The following is a 17,471-nucleotide window of genomic DNA, read 5'->3' as shown; positions in this document are numbered from 1 at the left end:
ACTCAGGACTGGTGAGGCCACACCTGGAGTTGTTTTGTTCAGTTTTGGACTCCCCAGTATGAAAGAGACATAAGCTTATTGGCAAGGGTCCAGTGAGAGACCACAGAGATGCTCAAGAGGGACTTCAGCATCTCTCATCTGAGCAGAAGATAAGGCAGCTGGGCTTGACAAGAGAGGGAATCTTAAAAAATTCCTGGAGGGAGGATGAGAGGAAGACAGAGCCAGGCTCTTCTCAGTGACTCCCAGTGGCAGTCACAAAGGCAGTGGGCACAAACTAAAACACAGGAAGCTGCATCTGAACATAGAACACTGTTTATTGTGAGGGTGACCAAGCACTGGAGCTCATTGCCTACCAGCCCAGTAGAGATTGCGAGTCTCCCTCTTTGGAAATACTCATAAAATGACTGGGAATGCACATGGACAGCTTGTTTCAAATTACCCTACTTGAATGGGGAGGTGGGACCAGATACCCTCCAGAGGTTTCTTCTAATCCCAGCTGTTCTGAGGCAGGATAATGTTTGTTGACTAAGCCTGTCAGTTGGAAGACAGCTTCTCCAGAATGCTACATGAGTGCACATGGCAAAATTAACAGCTAAATAATAATGCTGTAGGTTTCAGATAGATTGGGAAATCTTAGTTCTCTGGAGCTTCCGTTCTATTACTTGTTCTGTATTTGTTGTGATATGTAGTTGTGTAATTACACAGTGCTAATTGTAAATATACTCTTTTAAATTGAGCTCAAAGGAGGTGTGGTGTCCACAGAAGTAAGGTAGAGTTATGAAGTGACAGAAGCTGCTGGCTCTTCCATTCTTGTTTGTGCAGTTTAAAAGTTCTTATGTTTAATAGTATGGGATGGCAAGGTGATCTGATAAGCTGTTCTCAACACAGCAAAATTCCGGTTCTGTTCCTGTGTTGTCACAGCTTTCTGGAAAAAAAAAAAAAGTGAAGAAGACATTTAAGCAAAAGTTGTTGTGAAATGGACATCCAGGAAGTAGAGGCGCCAGAATTAAAGATCATTGGATAATAAAATAGTTTGGGTTGGAAGGGACCTTTAAAGGTCATCTTGTCAAACTTGAAGTTCATTTGTGACATACGACACCTGTAGAAAGAGTTACATTTGGACGCTTTGCACAAGTGAGGAACAAGTCTGTCTGGGAAGCTGGGAGTGTTCTGGCTTGAGTTCTTTTGCCAGAGAACTTCCCTCAGCAAAACTTTCCATTTATCCTCTTTTAAAATTAGAGTTGTAATATATTGGTTCTTTGAAGGGAAGGTAGGAAATTAATTTATTCAATATTAGTGGAGGCAATGTCAGAAGTATTTACAGATATGTGCCAAGAAGAAAAGTGATTAAAATGTATTTTTGTCATGGTCTCTGGCTGATACTCAAGAGGCTGCTAATACTGTTGAGAAGTAACAGGCTGTTTTATAAGCAGTAAAACTAATGGTTTCCTGTAGATTTTTCACCTACATCTCCTTATAGTACCCTCTGCTCATCATGCACTTGTTGCTTTGAATATCCTCTTACTTCCCGTTTGACTGCATGAATTGCAGCGTGTTCTCGGCCTTCTTTAGAGCTACTGGTGTGCTAAATGCTGCCCCTGAATGAATAAAGGGTTGAATTATAACTGTCTTTGTCTCAGTCAGGTTACCAATTTGTGTCTGTCTGCCTTATCTAGCCGCAGGTATTTTTTCTTTTCCTCAGCACAAAAAGTAGAATATCTGGTTCCTCCAGCTCTTTAAAATCAAGTGTGAAATTAGAGAATGGATTAAAAGGCTACTCTAAATGTATGTGTCAAATGATGGATGTACAGACAGCAAGATTGCATAAGCTTCATTGTTTTAAGAAATTGGGCTGTGTCCTTTACCTGAGTTCTATTTTGTGTGCTTATTGAGAAAAGAGCTGCGTAGAAGAATTACTTGATCATCCAGAGATCTTTTCATGCTGCCCAAGTTGTCTTTTCATAGTTACTTTTCATAGAACTTTCAATGCTAATCTCATTGTTTCTAATTGCAATGTTTCTGATCTAGCTAAATAGGCTGCCTTCTCTGACTGGGAAAACTTTTTTCAATGTCTAAAACCAATTTAGAACAATTTCATTATTGCTGACACTTCACAGTCTTGGTTTCCTTGGTCAAATTTACTTGGACTTCTAGTTGGTTGCAGCATCAGTTTGTAATAATCCATGCCTGTTAAGGCTTTTGCATTGTATTTTGCAGCTCACTGTTCCTGACTTACATTCCTTCAGTTAGTTACTTCCTGAAACTGAAGAACATAAGTATCATGACCCAACTTTTTCAGTATTTAAGGTAACACTCCCTGTAGTGTGAATGTTTTTATAAAATCCTTGCACACACATTTTATATGTAAGTGTGTGTATATAAAAATCTCTTTGTATCTATACGTGTGTATGCACACACATTGTTTGTTAGTTGGTTTTGTTTGCTCACTATTTGGATTCTCTTTGTTCTGGGTTTTTCAATCTGATTTGACAAGTTGAGAACAGGTTAAGTTGGCTTTCAGTTAGTTTCACTACACTCTTTTAAAGCTTATCTCAATTTTTCTTAATTAGTGAAATCTGTAAATTAAGGATAAAGTCTTTTTGATTGAGCCTGTTGGTAAACTAATTTTACACTTGTATATTAGAATAAATATTGTTCAATTGACACTTTGGCCAGTGCAGGCATGTTAGGAGTGGCCTTGAACAAAGTTGTGCCCCAGTTTGTTGGAATGATTTAATAAATAACTCATTTTACATTTGTTAAATCAGTTATATATGTCTCTGAGAAGCTTTGCAGCTCAGTATATTTATTTTACTGGAATAGAAGAATGGAAATAAAACTCCTAGTATGGGGCTTCATTTGCAATATTTCAGCTGCACATCCTGGATATGTTGATTTGATTTGTAACTTAAAATGTGTTATGCATGAAGAATGCAAGTGGTTTTTTTTGAGGGTATTTTAAAAATGAAACAATTTAGTCAAGTTGTAGAAATTGCAGAATTCTCCAGTGCTCATGCAGTATTGGACGCATGTTAAAAATTCATGAAGTTGTTCATTATTAAAGATCAAAGGTCTCTTTTCTAGACCATTGTGAGAACCACCTGTATTTCAACAATGAATTAGCACATTTGCAGTATTTAAAACTCATAAATGCAAATTAAAATTAAAGAAATAGAGAAATAGTTCACTTACTTGATATTATCAGTCAAACAAAAATGAACAAAACTCCAGGTAAATTTCTTATCTTCAGAACTGGGTAAATCAAAAGGCTCCATGAAATCTAATTGACAGTACTGTTTTAATTTTTTTAAGTTTTTTTTTTTTTAATATGCCATTTATTCATGTAAAACAGAGATGCTGGTAGCAAAAATCATGCATTACAGCTAGATTGAAGAGATCTCTCTTTTAAATTACACATTATCTATTATACAAGTGACAATAGGTGTATTTTCACCTGTGGAGTCTTTAATTGGAAAGCTAGAGCATCCTGTTATGTTCTTGTTAGTCATCTTGACATATTTTCTCCTGTAGTCTCCTCTGTTTGCTGGAGCAGCTCTATAGAATATATGCCAACATGTTCTTAACATGCAGTTTTCGTGATGGTGGTACTGCTCAGGTATCAATAGTAAAGATGTCACTGATACACAGTGTGAGCTACTGTTAGTTGATGAGTCACCTCTCACAGTGCATTCCATTAAGACAGAGACTATCTGCATAAAATACTGAACTATCTGAAACTCCCCACAGTTCAATTAGTTTGCTCTGAGATTTGGATTCCTGATTTGCATCGCTGGCATCACTTTTCTTCTTTGGTACCAGAGGAATAGTGGCTAACAAGGCATCAATTTTTTAAAGGGATTCAAGGGGAAAGCAAAGGACTGCAGAACCCTGTGCCTGCTGGGTGAATTGCAGATTACCAAAAACCAGAACAGGGAGTAGAATCACCGAGCATACAGATATGTAAGATGTCCTACTCTGTTTTTATTAATACAATTGTCTCCAAGGCCATAGACGATCCCCAGAAGAGTCAACAAACAAATGAACAAGGGAGAAATGGTTGGATACATAGTTTTTCAAACCTTGTCAAGGTTCAGTACTACTAGGTGTTGAACTAAGCAGCCATGGGATGGAGCATAGTTTCTGTGTTTGCCTGGAGAAATTGGTTAGAAGGCAGGAAATTGATAGTACAGATAAATAGTGCTGGAGGCCACAGAGGACATATGCTGGGGATCCATGCTCTAAATTATACAAATGAATTATTTAGAGCTTGAAAATGGATGAGTAGTGGTATCACAGCTTTGCTGCCAACATGAAGAATTGTAGAAAAACCTTATGGGACTGAGTGATAATCTCCTTTTTTTTTATTTCTCAGCTAAATGTGAAATGGTGCACATTGGGGTTGGAGATGGAGAGATTCCAACTTCATGTTAAGTACGAAAAGCTGTGAGGTGACTTAGTGCACTTGAGAATGAGAAATTGTGTTTTTTATAGTTCCTTGGAGATGTCACTGTAGTGCTCAACAGCAGACAGTGAGCAGATATTCAGTATTTCAGAGAAGAGAACAGATGAAGTTCTTATGGTAGCTTGTGAAGCTCAAGTGCCCCTGCATCTTGTAAGCTTCACTTAGTTCTAGTCTTTCAGCTTCAAAAAGGATAGGGTATAACTGGCAGAGGTGCAGGGCTGAGCTGATGGACATGTTTAGACTGATGCCTAAAAGGACAAGACTGGAAGGAAGGAATTATAGGAACTTCTCTCTCCTGGCTGATGTGCAGTTGTGGTTGCTTACAAAGATGGTCCGAGAAGCTCTACTTTTCTGAACAACACAGCACTAGTCAATCTTGTGAATACCATATCCTCTTGAAATTATGATGCACAAGGTCAAAAATACCTGCATCACCTTGGATTAAAAATATTTGGCTTTCTTGAACATTTTTGAGCAAGGTTCACTGCTGCAAGCTCTCCAAATTTAGGCTCTTTACATCTGCTGTTCCAGTTCTCACCAATCTGAAGGATTTTCCAATGCAATTTCATCAGGCATCTAAGACTTCAAGTATTTAATGCCAGCAAAAGTTTCCCACTTTTCATCCATTTGATAAGCATTTTTGGTTTAGTAATGGATTTGTTACCAGATTTGACAGTAAAAGAAAACACAGTGTTCTGTATGTGTTAAGAACTTATTCCAAACAGACTTTTTCAGTGACAGTGTTCGAAAAGGCATGAACTGACACCTGAACTACTTTCTCTTGAGATAGAGCTCCTAGAAAAATAAAAAAAAGGTATGAGTTTTCTAAATTTCATCCAAAATCTGCATATACAAGGAAAATATAATTTTTAAAATGAACATCCAGAAAGTATTCTTTGCAGCAGTAAGAAAATGGTTATTAATTTTTAATCTGCAAATTGAGCAGTAATTTTGTCTAGCAAGTCCTTGGTTAATTTTAAAACAGAATTTGAAGGTGGTTTATATAAATGTCTCAAAATTGTACCCTTAAGCAGAATACATTGCTTTGAAAGCAAAAACTTGCTGTCTGTTATGCATGTTCCTGATGGAATGGCAGGAACCAGTAAATGCAGCAATTTGTCAGAAAATGGGTTCTTTTGCTTATTTCTCAGGACTCCTTTCCATTTGCTAGTTGCCTGTCCTGTTTTTAAGACTGGAAAGAGGTTTTTGAACCAATTCTTAGCTTGAATTACTGTTTCTGACATGCTGCTGTAGTGGTAGAACTTCCTTCCAAATCTTTTTCCAGTAATTGTAACCTCCTTTTATTGTTTGTTGTCCAAGTTTAGGACAAATTTTAGGAAAAAGACCTCCAAAGGGCCCCCTCCCCCCCTTACAATTCCTTCCTTCACCAAGCTCGGAAAGAATTTTCTTCAGGGGAAAGTGGAAAAAACTTTTTATTAACAAAATACAAAAGAAACACTTCCCAGCACAGACCCAGATTGAGATGAACTCGGCAGATCTTCTCCGGGAAGGGCAGCAGAGCTTCTTTGGCAGACTGCCAGAGGTGGTCTCCGAAGTTCAGATCCGTTTCCTCTGGAGCCGGTGCAAATCTTAGGGATGGGGGGGGGGGAGAGGGAGAGGGGCAGTTTAGGCAGCCGGGGGGGAAAGCAGCTGAAGCAGCGGGGGGGGGGGGGGGGAGGGGGGGGCAGGGGGGGCAGCAGAAGCAGCGGCCAAAGCAGCGAGCAGCTAGCAGCAAAAAGCCCCAAAAGCCGAAAAACACCCGACTAGATAAAACAGCCTGGGGGAGGGGCAGGCAGCTCCATGGTGGGGGGTAGGGAGAGGAGCTAGTCAAAACATAACCCATAACATTTGTCAAAAGGCATCATTGCCACTCTGTCTTTATAAAAATTCTTTATTGAAATCTGATGTCCCGGTGACTGTAGAGAATTAGATCCCATGAACATTTTCTGAAGTCAGAAAACCCAAATAGATGCTTTTGTACCTACAAAAGCAGTTTAATTAGGCATTTTCTGCTTCTTGGACATGTCTTCTTCTTCTGTCTTGGAGCAGAGTCCAAATCAGTCTTTCTGTAGAATTACCAAGTTGTATTTTCAGCAGCATCTTGCTGGTTGTTATTTCCATTGCATCCCATAATAAACATTTTCAAGATTAGTATGGAACAGACCGATACCCTATGAATGATTTTGCTTTCAAAAACAAGATCTGTCATTAATGGTGTTAGTAGAAAGTCCATTGCCAAAAACTGCTTGTTCTCTGGTGGACAGATTGCAAGATCTATATATGATGGACAGATTGCAATATCTAGATATGATATGCCCAAGCTCCAGTCCTTTCCTGTGATAAACTGCTATCAGATATGGAAATTTCAACTATGGAGATGTGTGTCTTGCATTTTTCGCAGTTATTGATTCATGCTTGTCATTTTCATTATACTGAGCCTCTCTTGAGTTCTTTAAGGGCATTTTTTTTTGCAAATAGTTTTACCTTCTTGCTATTATCTGTAGTGCTGATGTTCCAGTCAGTTCTGAGACTTTTCTCTCCTCTTAAAGACAGAGCTTTGATTTAGGAAAAGCCTGTCTATCCCTGCAGCTATTCTTCAGTATTTCCAACTTTACTACGCAAACACTTCTAGCATACCTATAGAAATAATTTTTTTTTTCCAATCAGGAGTTCATGTTGTTTGTACTTTCTGAGCCAAAATGCCATCCTCAGTTAAATTTTGTAGCTGTCAGAGGCATCTGTCTTCTCATGTTTCTCCAAAGCTTTTGTGTGCACAACTGTTCCCAATAGTATAGATGTTCTGTCTCTAGTATAACATGCTACCTGTTCTGGCAGTAACAGAAATCTCCATGTTGTTACAAGATCACTTGACATATCACCCTTACAAAACTTAATACTCAATGCAAGAGCTGTGGGGATTCTCACTTGCATATAATGTGCAGTTCTCTGCTAACATATCATGAAGTTTACTTGCCTTGTGGTGGACGAAGGCAGCGAATTGTGTACTGGAGTAATGGTCAGCATTCATCTGGAAAAAAATCAGTTGATTACTTAGTGTCATAAATGATTCTTGAGGACTTAAACCACCATATTCTTAGTGTTTGGGGTATGCAGAAGGGCAGGACAGATGTGTTTGTGGTTATCAAAGTAGTTTAGTCTCCTCAAAATATCATTTCTTACCTTAATCTTAGTTGATGTAGTCAACTGTGGCTTAGTCACTTGTGTTCAAGAGATTTGCAGGTCTCACTAGTGTTTTCTTAAGTTACTTCTGCATTAATTCATGCATCCATTGAAGTGTCCTCCTTTGCAGTTTCTATCCTAATAAAATTTTCTTAGGATAAATTATATGTATGGAAACATCTTGCATTGCATGTATTCTGTTTTAGCCCTTTGTGATTTGCATACTTTTGGGGGGTTTCTTCAGAACTGAATATTCTGTAAAAAAATATGTACCTTCCCCCCAGAAGCATAACAAATTAGGACAGTGAAATATTCCACAATTAACATTCTGCTGTCAGGAAACAAATTGTTCTTCTCCTGGACTTAGCTAGTTTTGATCTGTTCTAGTATTTGCCTATATCATCAGAGTTTTACAAAGCTAGAATGTCAATGGCTATTTCATTCTCCTTCATGAAGTATTTATTTGGAGCATCCAAAGATCTCAGAAGCCAAATTTCCTTAAGTGCGAGCCAGTTGGTTAGGTCTGCCATGTCATGGTCGTTTTGTTGTTTAATCATCTGTTTTCAAACACAGAGAACGCACTGATCAGTCTTTAGTTTCATCCTCTAGTTCTTTCTAAACCTTTAAGTCTGTTTTCCCAAGTAGAGTTTTTCGGACTGGCAGGCTGCAGATTAGAGCAGGACCCTTCACAGAAACCTGGACTATCCCCAACCCTTAAGTCTACCTTGACTGGATAAAGCCTTGAGTAGCCTAGTCTGATCCCATAAGTGATCATGCTTTGAGCAGGAGGTTGAACAGGAGAGGCATCCTGAATGATGCCTTTCCATCTGAATGATGCTGTGAGTCTCAGTTTTGTGATAGTAAGTTAATGAACAATTTTATATGGAAATTTGTAGGTTTGTACTGGATAACATTGGTGGGAGCTCTCAGAGGAACTTCTGTGCTTGCTGCCTGTGAGTGGGTTGCAGTTTTCTTACCTGTCAAGAGAGGATCCCTTTACTTGACTCAATGTTCCAATTGCTATGAATTGGAACATTTGGAAAAATTGCTGTTTGATACGTGCTGTGTAAACACTATGGAGTTCCTGAATGCTAGGGAAATGGCTTTTCTCTCCTATTTTAATATAGTTGCATCCACTTTTTCTTACACTGCTAGTTCATGACAGTAAAATAAGTTCTAGAGTATTATGACCTAATCAGGTGTCGAAATTAGTGGGAATACTAAAAGCAGCATGTGAGGTGACTTTGAATGACAAGCTGTAGGAGTGGGGCTTTGGCATCTTGTGAGGGGCAGCTGTGCAGTTTGATGCCAGTTTAACACAGAAGTGATCCCCAGCTTCTTGGTCCTGTGTGTGGGGTTCAAATTTATTGTCTAGGGATGAGTTAACTACCATGAGCCATGGTAAATTTGGAGGGAGTTTACATTTGTAGGAATTACAGCTTTGTAATTTGGATAGGGATCTCTTGATGGTTGCAGGGAGAACAGAGACTTTGTGTTCCATGTCTCGGCAGGCAGTTTAGCTGCAGTTTGAAAGATCTGGGATTCTTGGATGCTGACTCCCACCAGATCTTGAATTTGGTAGGAGGAGGAATCTGAGAGGTAATAAGAGGAGAGATGTGAGGTAGTGCTGGTAAGGCAGCTGGCTGCACCTCATTTTTTAGCCAGCATCTGCTTGGTCCCTCCCATTTTCTGTGAGTGCAGTGACTCTCTGATTAAAATAAGAAAATTGCAGTCATGTAAATTGTAGTGAAAACAGATTGCCTTACCTCAGTTTCTTAAAGGGTTAATATTGTGCTGTTGGTACACTTACATAGTTTCTTCTTTTAAAAAGCATTCATCAAACTTTTGAAAATTATTATTTTAAGTCCTATACATTTTCTTTGGGATTTTGTTTATATTAACACTATTTAATACCAATTTAAAAATGAAATTTGAAAATAAAATATGTATAATGTTGTGGATAAAGACACATGGCTGTTGTTCTAAGGGCTTTTCCTTACTGTTCTTGTGTCTGGGTCAGTCAGTGTCTTTTGATATCTAATTTCTTGCTATTACTTGCTTTTATCTGTTTAGGTACTGATAATATTTATTTATTTAAAACTGCATTCACTTTGCAATTTGGTGGCTGCTAAATTCCCAACAAGTAAGGAGTTTGAAGAGTTTTAGGAAATCCATAAAAGCATTGCTTAGTAGCTGATATGCACAACTAGTCACCAAGACCTTTTGGGTTTTTAGATGTAATTTTCTTACTAGGTGGTGAAGATATCTACTAAAAAGCTAAATGTCTTGTGTAGTAAATATTAATAACATTATCCTGCTTTGTTCCTTATGCTTTCAAAAAAGCAAAGCTTTTGGCATTTCTTTTGGTAGAGGCTATATGAGGGTACATCTTTGTCAAGTAGGTGTTGCTAATGAGAAATCTGTTATGCCTTTTGCAAAATTGTTGAGTACTTGGATGTACCAGTGTAAATAAATCCTTTTTGTGCTTCAGGTATCAGTAGATATATTTTTCTTTTGGTTAGCATCTTAAGACATTACCAGTATTTCACAGCAATTCCTTACACTTAAATGCACTCCTTATGCTTACATTTTTAAATGTCTGTGCATATATTAAAGGAAAAGGAAGAACAAGAAAATGACCTAATGCAGAGCATTAGGCTCCACAGCTCAAGTCAAATAGACTTTAATTTTTTTTCAAATTTATTCATGCTGTAAAATCTGATTTCTGTAACAGATAGAAGCAGTGACAAAGTAATTAGTATGCTGGGATGCCTGTGAAAGATGAAGTCTCAAATAAGGAGTAAAATATTGTATTCATAGAGAGTAGTTTTATAATGTAATCAAATCCTATTTTTTTTCTGTTTCTTAGATGATGAAGCATGCCTGGGACAATTATAGGCAATATGGATGGGGACATAATGAGCTCAAACCAATTGCCCGGAAAGGACATTCCACCAACATATTTGGTAGGCTATATTTTCTGGTTTGTTCGTGGTTTTTTCTTTTTTTTTTTTTTTTTTGGTTAATATTTCTCTCCAAGTATCTTCTTTAAAAGTCTATCCAAACTTTCTAGCAAACTCTGTTTTAATAAAAAAATCTTTTGAAGTCTGAGTGACAGAAATGTATTATTTCAGTGATATTACTTTATAACCTTTCTCTTTGGAAGTAGGATGTTCTTATTGTTGCAGAGGCAACAATATCTCTGATGCTTCATGTGTGTGTGTATAAATGAAAGTCCTGATGCAATTGTGGTTATTTTTTGGTTATATTTAGATATTCAATGAATATAAATGTTGGGGGTGTGTGTGCATATTTTTAAAACCCATCTTGTCTAGATCTTCGTGTTTAAGTTTGAGTCAGAGGGAACCTTTTAAAGTTGATCTAGTCCAACCCCCTGTCATGGGCTGGGACTCTTCCATGAGACCAGGTTGCTCAGAGCCTCGTCCAGCACTGCTAGGGATGGGGCACCCACAGCTTCTCTGGGCAACCTGTGCCAGTGCCTCCCCAGTGGTACTTAGCACAGTGCAAGGAGAGAGTGTGAGCTGAAGGGAACACTGGAGCAAAAGGCTTCTTCCATGACAGAAGGGCATTTCTTAGATACCAGGACAGCATTGTGTAGTATTCTTAGGTATTTTGTTATTTCATACATAGGCACTGCCTTAGGTTTTGTTAAGAAAAATCTCTTCTAAAGCTTATTGTGATTTAGTTTTATGTTATGATTAATGGATGGCTTTCCTTTATATTTTTCCAGCTGATGCAATTTGATTTGACAGGGAAAAATCTTTAATGTTCACCTCTATGATCATGTAGTCTTTGCTGCTTGCAATTCTGTTGCATGATTTGCCATGTGTAATTTTAGATTAGCCTTGGTTTGTAACTCAAACTATATGAAGTAAGTTTTTTTCCTTCATGTGGCAGGAAGACATTTTTATGATATTTGTTTTTAATGTGATTGATACAATATTTTGAAGCAGTTATGAATTTCAATTTCACTGTATTCTTTTCTTTCCATTCCTCCTCTGCTTACTTCTAACGTCTGCTAATGAGTCTGCAAGATTTATGCTTTTTTTCCTTGGAATGATTATTCTTTGGAATGCTTATTCTTTGAAATTTTGGCATTGCTTTCTGAAAGAAATTGCAGGCCTTGTCTGTGTTAAAGTTTCTGTTCCTCTTGTTCTAGCTAGCTCCAGCAGCCAATGCCCTACATGTTTGTCCTTTAAAAATCGAGATGCTATTTTGTGCCATTTAGTTTCCAGCCAAATCATGTAATGATTGCTCTAATCAGGGCTATTTCATATGAAAAAGTTTTCTGAAACACATAATCTTCAGCATATATCACGTCTAAAATAGAATCAGCCATTGTTCATTTGGTGGATGGTTGATGGGGGAATGTGTGTGTGGGGAAATTGGTCTTTGTACCAAGCACTGTCTAGGCTGTATTGTTATTCCTAGCTCTTTACCAATCTCTATTATCCCTATTGACATGATTCCCAGCAGTATTTGCCTTTATAGAAGAGTTACTTAATTTTTTTTGAAACCTCATGCTAGTTTTAATAAAAAGATGTTCAGCAAAATCTGTTTTTATTATTCATCTCAAAGATGATTTGATCCAAACTATTTTCAGCTATTACTGCAATCTACTGTGCTTCCATTTCAATTCCTAGCACGTCTGTGAGATCCTGCAAGGAGATGGTATCGCTGGTTGAACGGCACCTCTTTGCATGAATCTTTGGGAAATCAGGTTTGCTGATAACTCCCAAGTGAGGTAAACACGATTCAATTTAGAAGACAAATAAGTCATTAGTCTTCCCCGTTGGACTCCACTTTTGTCTAAAGCAGTGTTTATCTATCTCTATGCCAAGGAGAACACCAATGTTTCTAACATTGCAAGATTTAGCAGGTTTCAGTCTGGGGTCAGAGAAGGGCAGAGGAGGTGGCCTGCTCTGCTCTTATAAATCTTAGTGTTGAGTAATTAAAAATATAAGGAAGGATAAACTTCATAAACTTTAAAGCAAGATGCTCTATGCCTCACTGAAGCATTGCAGCAAGAATGTTTATGGGTTTCCTCAATTATTAGTTTGACTTTTACAACAAAACATTCTAGGTTTGCTTTAGTTGGCCTGCAGCAAGAAATTCTTGCCAGTCTTTTTGAGATGTCTGACTGTAAATTGTAAAGGAGAGTGTGCTGAAATACTGTCTTTCAAAATGTGTAGTTGGGCAGTAGTTGTAATCTTAATTAGCACTTCTTTAACAGCTGGGTCACAGCATCAGTAGTGTGGTACTGCTTTGGGAAAGTATAACTAGGAGTAGGTGAGCTTCTAAAGATACTTAGACTTAGATGATATATGAAACAAACCTTAATAGGTTCTCTATTGGTGAAATGGGGTGAAAACTGCTTTTGAAAAGCCTAGCATTTATTCCCACCTTGTAAAATGAAATAAGAAAGTCAAGGAGAAAGTGCGGTGGAAATGTGTATTCTTTCCAGCTTAAATTTTTATTTGCAGCTCTGCTGAAGGTTGTAGCAGCTAAGCTAAAAAAAAAAAAATAAACATTGACCTTTTTTTCTTGGACTGCTAAATTTGGTGAATAAATTTGATGGCAGCTGCAGGGCTTTCTTGCAGAGAGGGTTTGTGTGGGACCTCAGTCAAGTTCCCGTTAGAACACAAAGGATGAAGAGAAAAGGCTGATGGAAAATGATCCATGTAAAATAATGAGCAAGCACAACAAACACTGAGCTTGCTTCAGAAGGGTTTCTGACTATAGCACAAACCAGAATAGTTGATGGCATTGTTGGATGCTCTTCATGTAATGAAATTTGGATTTGCATTTGAGGATTAGTGACCACCTGAAACATGCTGTTTGAAGATGATTTGTCTCTGCACTTGTTTGATGATCCGTAGGTGCACATCTCCTGAAAACACAATTAAAATTATTCAGTCCAAATATGCTTCAGAGTTTTCAACTATTATGTGTTTGTGCTGTATCTTTTACTCCAGTATCATATGAACTTACTACCCTAGCATAAACTGTAAAGGATACTTTATTGTGAGTTAAATTGAGAAATTAGTACTAGTTAGTTTGCACCAGTCTTCAATCTCTGTTTTTCTAAAACAATGTTTATTTGAGAACCTGTATTACATTAAGGAAAAGGTAAAGAAAATAGACAGTCATTGGACAATTTGGAACATTGTCCTCAACAAAACTAAAAATTGTGGGCATCTAAATTGATGCTTTCTGAAATGAAAGTTCTGAACTTAGTGGTGTGCTTTATTTTGTTGTTTTGTGGTTGTTTTTTGGTTTGTTTTGCTAATTTTAATTACCTAAAAATAAAGTGAAGATGTGGTTTGTCAAGTAATAAGTACATGGCAAAGTACTGATACTGCAAAAATGAAGATTTCCCATATTACTAGCAGAGCATTTCTAAACCTTGCATTTGCATGTATTCTGTCTAGAGATGAGCTGATTTATATGAAGACCATCTGGTAATGTACATACTCCATAAACAGTTATATGTCTAGATATGTTTTGAATGGTGTGGACAGATCTTCATAATATGAAGTTTCAAAGCTGTAGATTTTTGCATACAGACATACCCATTCTCAAGCACAAAGACTTAATAAAGTCATTATTTTGCATTTTGTCACACTAGAGTTGTCTAGAGTTGCACAACTAGAGTTGTGCTTTCATGCCACTCCTGTTCTCTCATCTCACATGCCATGCAAGCAGTCAATTTAACCAGAGCTGCCTGCCAGCTCTCTCTTGGGATCCTGTCTTCTGGGGGGAAGAGAGAATTGTCAGTGAAGTCACACTGTGGTTGCATTTGTGGTACGTGGTAGAGCCCCAAGGCTGCAATGCAGTACCTTATCTCTTCCTTGCAACTTGACCAAATAAATCTGTCCTCTCTTTTATGAGGAATTTTTATCTGGCATTTTAAGTGTCACTGGTGAGCAAGATATGTCCAAGGGAATAACTGTAGGATTCAGGTGTGCTGAATATTTCCAATATAGCAGTGGAGTGCTCGGTTTGTACCCATCATTGAGTGTGGCTGGCTTGCACACAGGCAGCCTCAGCCTTTTGCTGCCAGTGGCACTGAGGAAAGTTGCTGAGGTGAGTGCCCAGTGCCAGCAGTGTAGGAAGCTCCTGCGGCAGCTCTCGTGTTGCTAAGCAATGGAGATCTGACAGTGCATTTCTCCCAGAGCAAAACTCCCAAAGAAAATGCATCTGTTGGACTGCAAGGATGGAGGCTGCTGCAAGGAGCTGAGTCAGGCACAGGAGCCTCTGACAAATACAGTACAGCTTGGGAGAGCAATGCGATTTCTTTGTCCACTTTGTGGTTCCTTAAGTGAAAGGTGGAATATTTCTTGTAAGCACTACAAGAAAACACTTACATTTTTTTTATTATTACTTACACTTGGAAATGCTTGTTAGTTTATAAGACATTTTTGTTATCTCTCCTTGTAGCAGTTATTGGGCCACTTGAGCCGCTCTGACACTATCATCTGTTGTCACCTAATTAGGTGTAATTTACTTTTGAAGTTCACATTAATTGAGTCTTAAAGGTGTCTGGTTTAGTAAGCCTTTTGTATTATCTGGTTTGTCTGGTTGGTTTTTAGCTGGCAAAATACCTGTTTATAAACAGTATAAAGACAAACACTTTTAATGGAAAGAAGATACATTATACACTTTAAAAACTATGAGATGATCATTTAAAAATATGACAGTAAAGTTCTGGTCTCTTCTCACTGTAAAATCCTAATAAAAAGACAGATGGAAAACACAGCTTCTGCTCAACATCCTTTTTCCGTGCATGTGTTCAGCCTTTGAATCTATGTAGAGGGTAAATGAGAATGAAAACGGAATATGAGATATATATGTAAAGAAAAATGTTCTTGACTATATGTTATCTTGATAAAAAAACCTCCTTAGTTAGCAATAGTTCTTATCTTTTAACTGTACATGCACTAGTAATCTACTCATCATTGCCTTTTTCTGTGGCAAATGGAAGGGGAAAGAAAATCCATTCATGCAAACTAGGAAAGAGAGGTAATTTCACAATGCAAATTTGAGCCTAATCTCTGTATTTCAGGTTCAAGTCAATTTTAAAATAAATGGAAATTGCCTTAAGACAGGCCTATGCATCTGTGTCCTCTGCAAACTCAGTAATGAGTGACTACAGCGAGATAATGTTGAATATTATATGTACATTGAATGTGTATTTTTTTTTGACCAGTAACACAAATTCTGGAGAGATAAAATTTTGAGAAAGAGCATAACTCTTGAGTTGCCGGCTTTATTTGAAACTAGAACAGTGTTCTAATATCACAAGTTTCTTCAAGTCAGATGACAGCTCAAACATGATAGTTACTCGGTCTTCAAAAACTGCTCACAGCAGTTATCTAGAGAAGACATGTAAGAGCATGGAAAGCTCATAGTGAGCTTGTCTCAGAAACTCCACAGCCTTACAGAAGTTTGTGTAGTGTTAGTGCTTCTGTGGTCAGAGGCAGCAAGCTTTATTTAATCACTTCTAGTTTATTTTTCCTTGATTTTGTCCAAACTGCTTTGGAGTCTGAACAACCTAAAGAGCAACATAACCCATTAGGAGTGGTTCCATAGTTTGATTTGATATAATGTAGAAAACTTTTTTAGTTTTGAAGTCTGCTTGCTGTCTTGAATTGCTAGTTTTGGTGTTGCGGGGGGGGGGGGGGGGGTTGGAATAAATCTAGTATTAATTTCTTCTTTGCCATTAATGAGTTTTTAGAGCTGCATATGCCCTCAGTAGTGCTGCTTTTCTGCATGGAGGGTCTTGGCTTGTAAACTAATTTCTTTTACTTACATTCTTTCCTACCTGATATGTTATCTTCTTTCTTTGTATATTTTCAAGGTGGTGGTTTTGGGGTCTTCTTTGGTCTTTGTGAGGAAGACTAAAACTTTGTTCCATTTTCTGTTTTGTTTGCTGTTCCTTTCCTAATAATTGCATTCTCTGTCTTTTAGGCTCCTTGTTGAGTCTACAAACACAGTGCACGGTAGCTTTTCTGCAGTAGCATTCCTTTTAGGAATCCTCATGCACTGTATCCAGTTACATATTTTATAAATCTAATATTATAATTATTTTCAGCTATTTCATATTTAAGCTTTTGCCCAAGCAATCATCTCAGTAGGATCCCTCTGGTGATTTTGCCTCACACTGATGGTTGTTTTCATTTATCCCATTTCCTATCTTTTAAACTATTATTCATCTGCATGAGAACAATTTTCATTTACCATGTAGCAGGTCAGTTTTCTTCAAAGATTTTTGTTAAGGGGTGGTCTCACATCCCTTCTGTGTATGCTTCCTGGCCATATGCAAGTTCTCTTCTTAAAAAGACTTTAACATTGATGCTAGGACAAGATTTCCCTCTACAAAATTTCTTTTTTTTTCTTATCTTGTTTAAAGCTGTCTTCTGATTGATGCTGCCAGTTGGGCAAATAGTGATTTGTTAACACTGTTTTGCTTCATTGCAATGTGTGTCATGCTTATTCAGAATATAGTTGTTCTCTGAAACTTGCAAATTTGTGCAGACAGGACACAATCTGTCTGTGTGTTTCCTCTGAAGTGTTTTACAATACTGGTGCTGTAGATAAAAACAACTGCTTAGCTAAGAATGTTTTTTGAATGTCACTGATATTTCATTGAACAGTCACAAGTGTGCCTATGCATATCAGGAAAGTTCACCATGAGCAGCTGTTATTTTGTTCTTTTTAATAATATAATATTCGTACAAAATTCTTCTCACAGTTTGTATTAGTTCATGTACAACACATATAGGGTAGTTGTACTCAGCGACTTTTT

The 17,471-nt window shown here is 37.6% G+C and overlaps 2 protein-coding genes across 2 annotated transcripts in view; one reads left to right on the top strand and one right to left on the bottom strand.

The window, feature by feature from the left end:
- The window catches only part of FBXO40 (F-box protein 40), a 277,886-nt gene extending 273,327 nt beyond the window's left edge, over positions 1 to 4,559 (bottom strand). The window contains exon 1 of the mRNA XM_079306671.1: positions 4,553 to 4,559. The gene's annotated coding sequence lies outside the window, so the exon portion shown is untranslated. The remainder of the gene's footprint in view (positions 1 to 4,552) is intronic.
- Positions 1 to 17,471, top strand: part of MAN1A2 (mannosidase alpha class 1A member 2) — a 136,313-nt gene that overhangs the window by 34,312 nt on the left and 84,530 nt on the right. Inside the window, exon 3 of the mRNA XM_079306315.1 lies at positions 10,512 to 10,608. Coding sequence (XP_079162441.1) covers positions 10,512 to 10,608 — 97 coding nt within the window. The remainder of the gene's footprint in view (positions 1 to 10,511; positions 10,609 to 17,471) is intronic.

The sequence above is a fragment of the Erithacus rubecula genome (genome assembly GCF_903797595.1).
Source record: "Erithacus rubecula genome assembly, chromosome: 1".
In the NCBI taxonomy this organism is placed as follows: domain Eukaryota; kingdom Metazoa; phylum Chordata; class Aves; order Passeriformes; family Muscicapidae; genus Erithacus; species Erithacus rubecula.
Note: the sequence above shows the minus strand (reverse complement) of the source record. Positions and strands in the feature narration are given on the sequence as shown.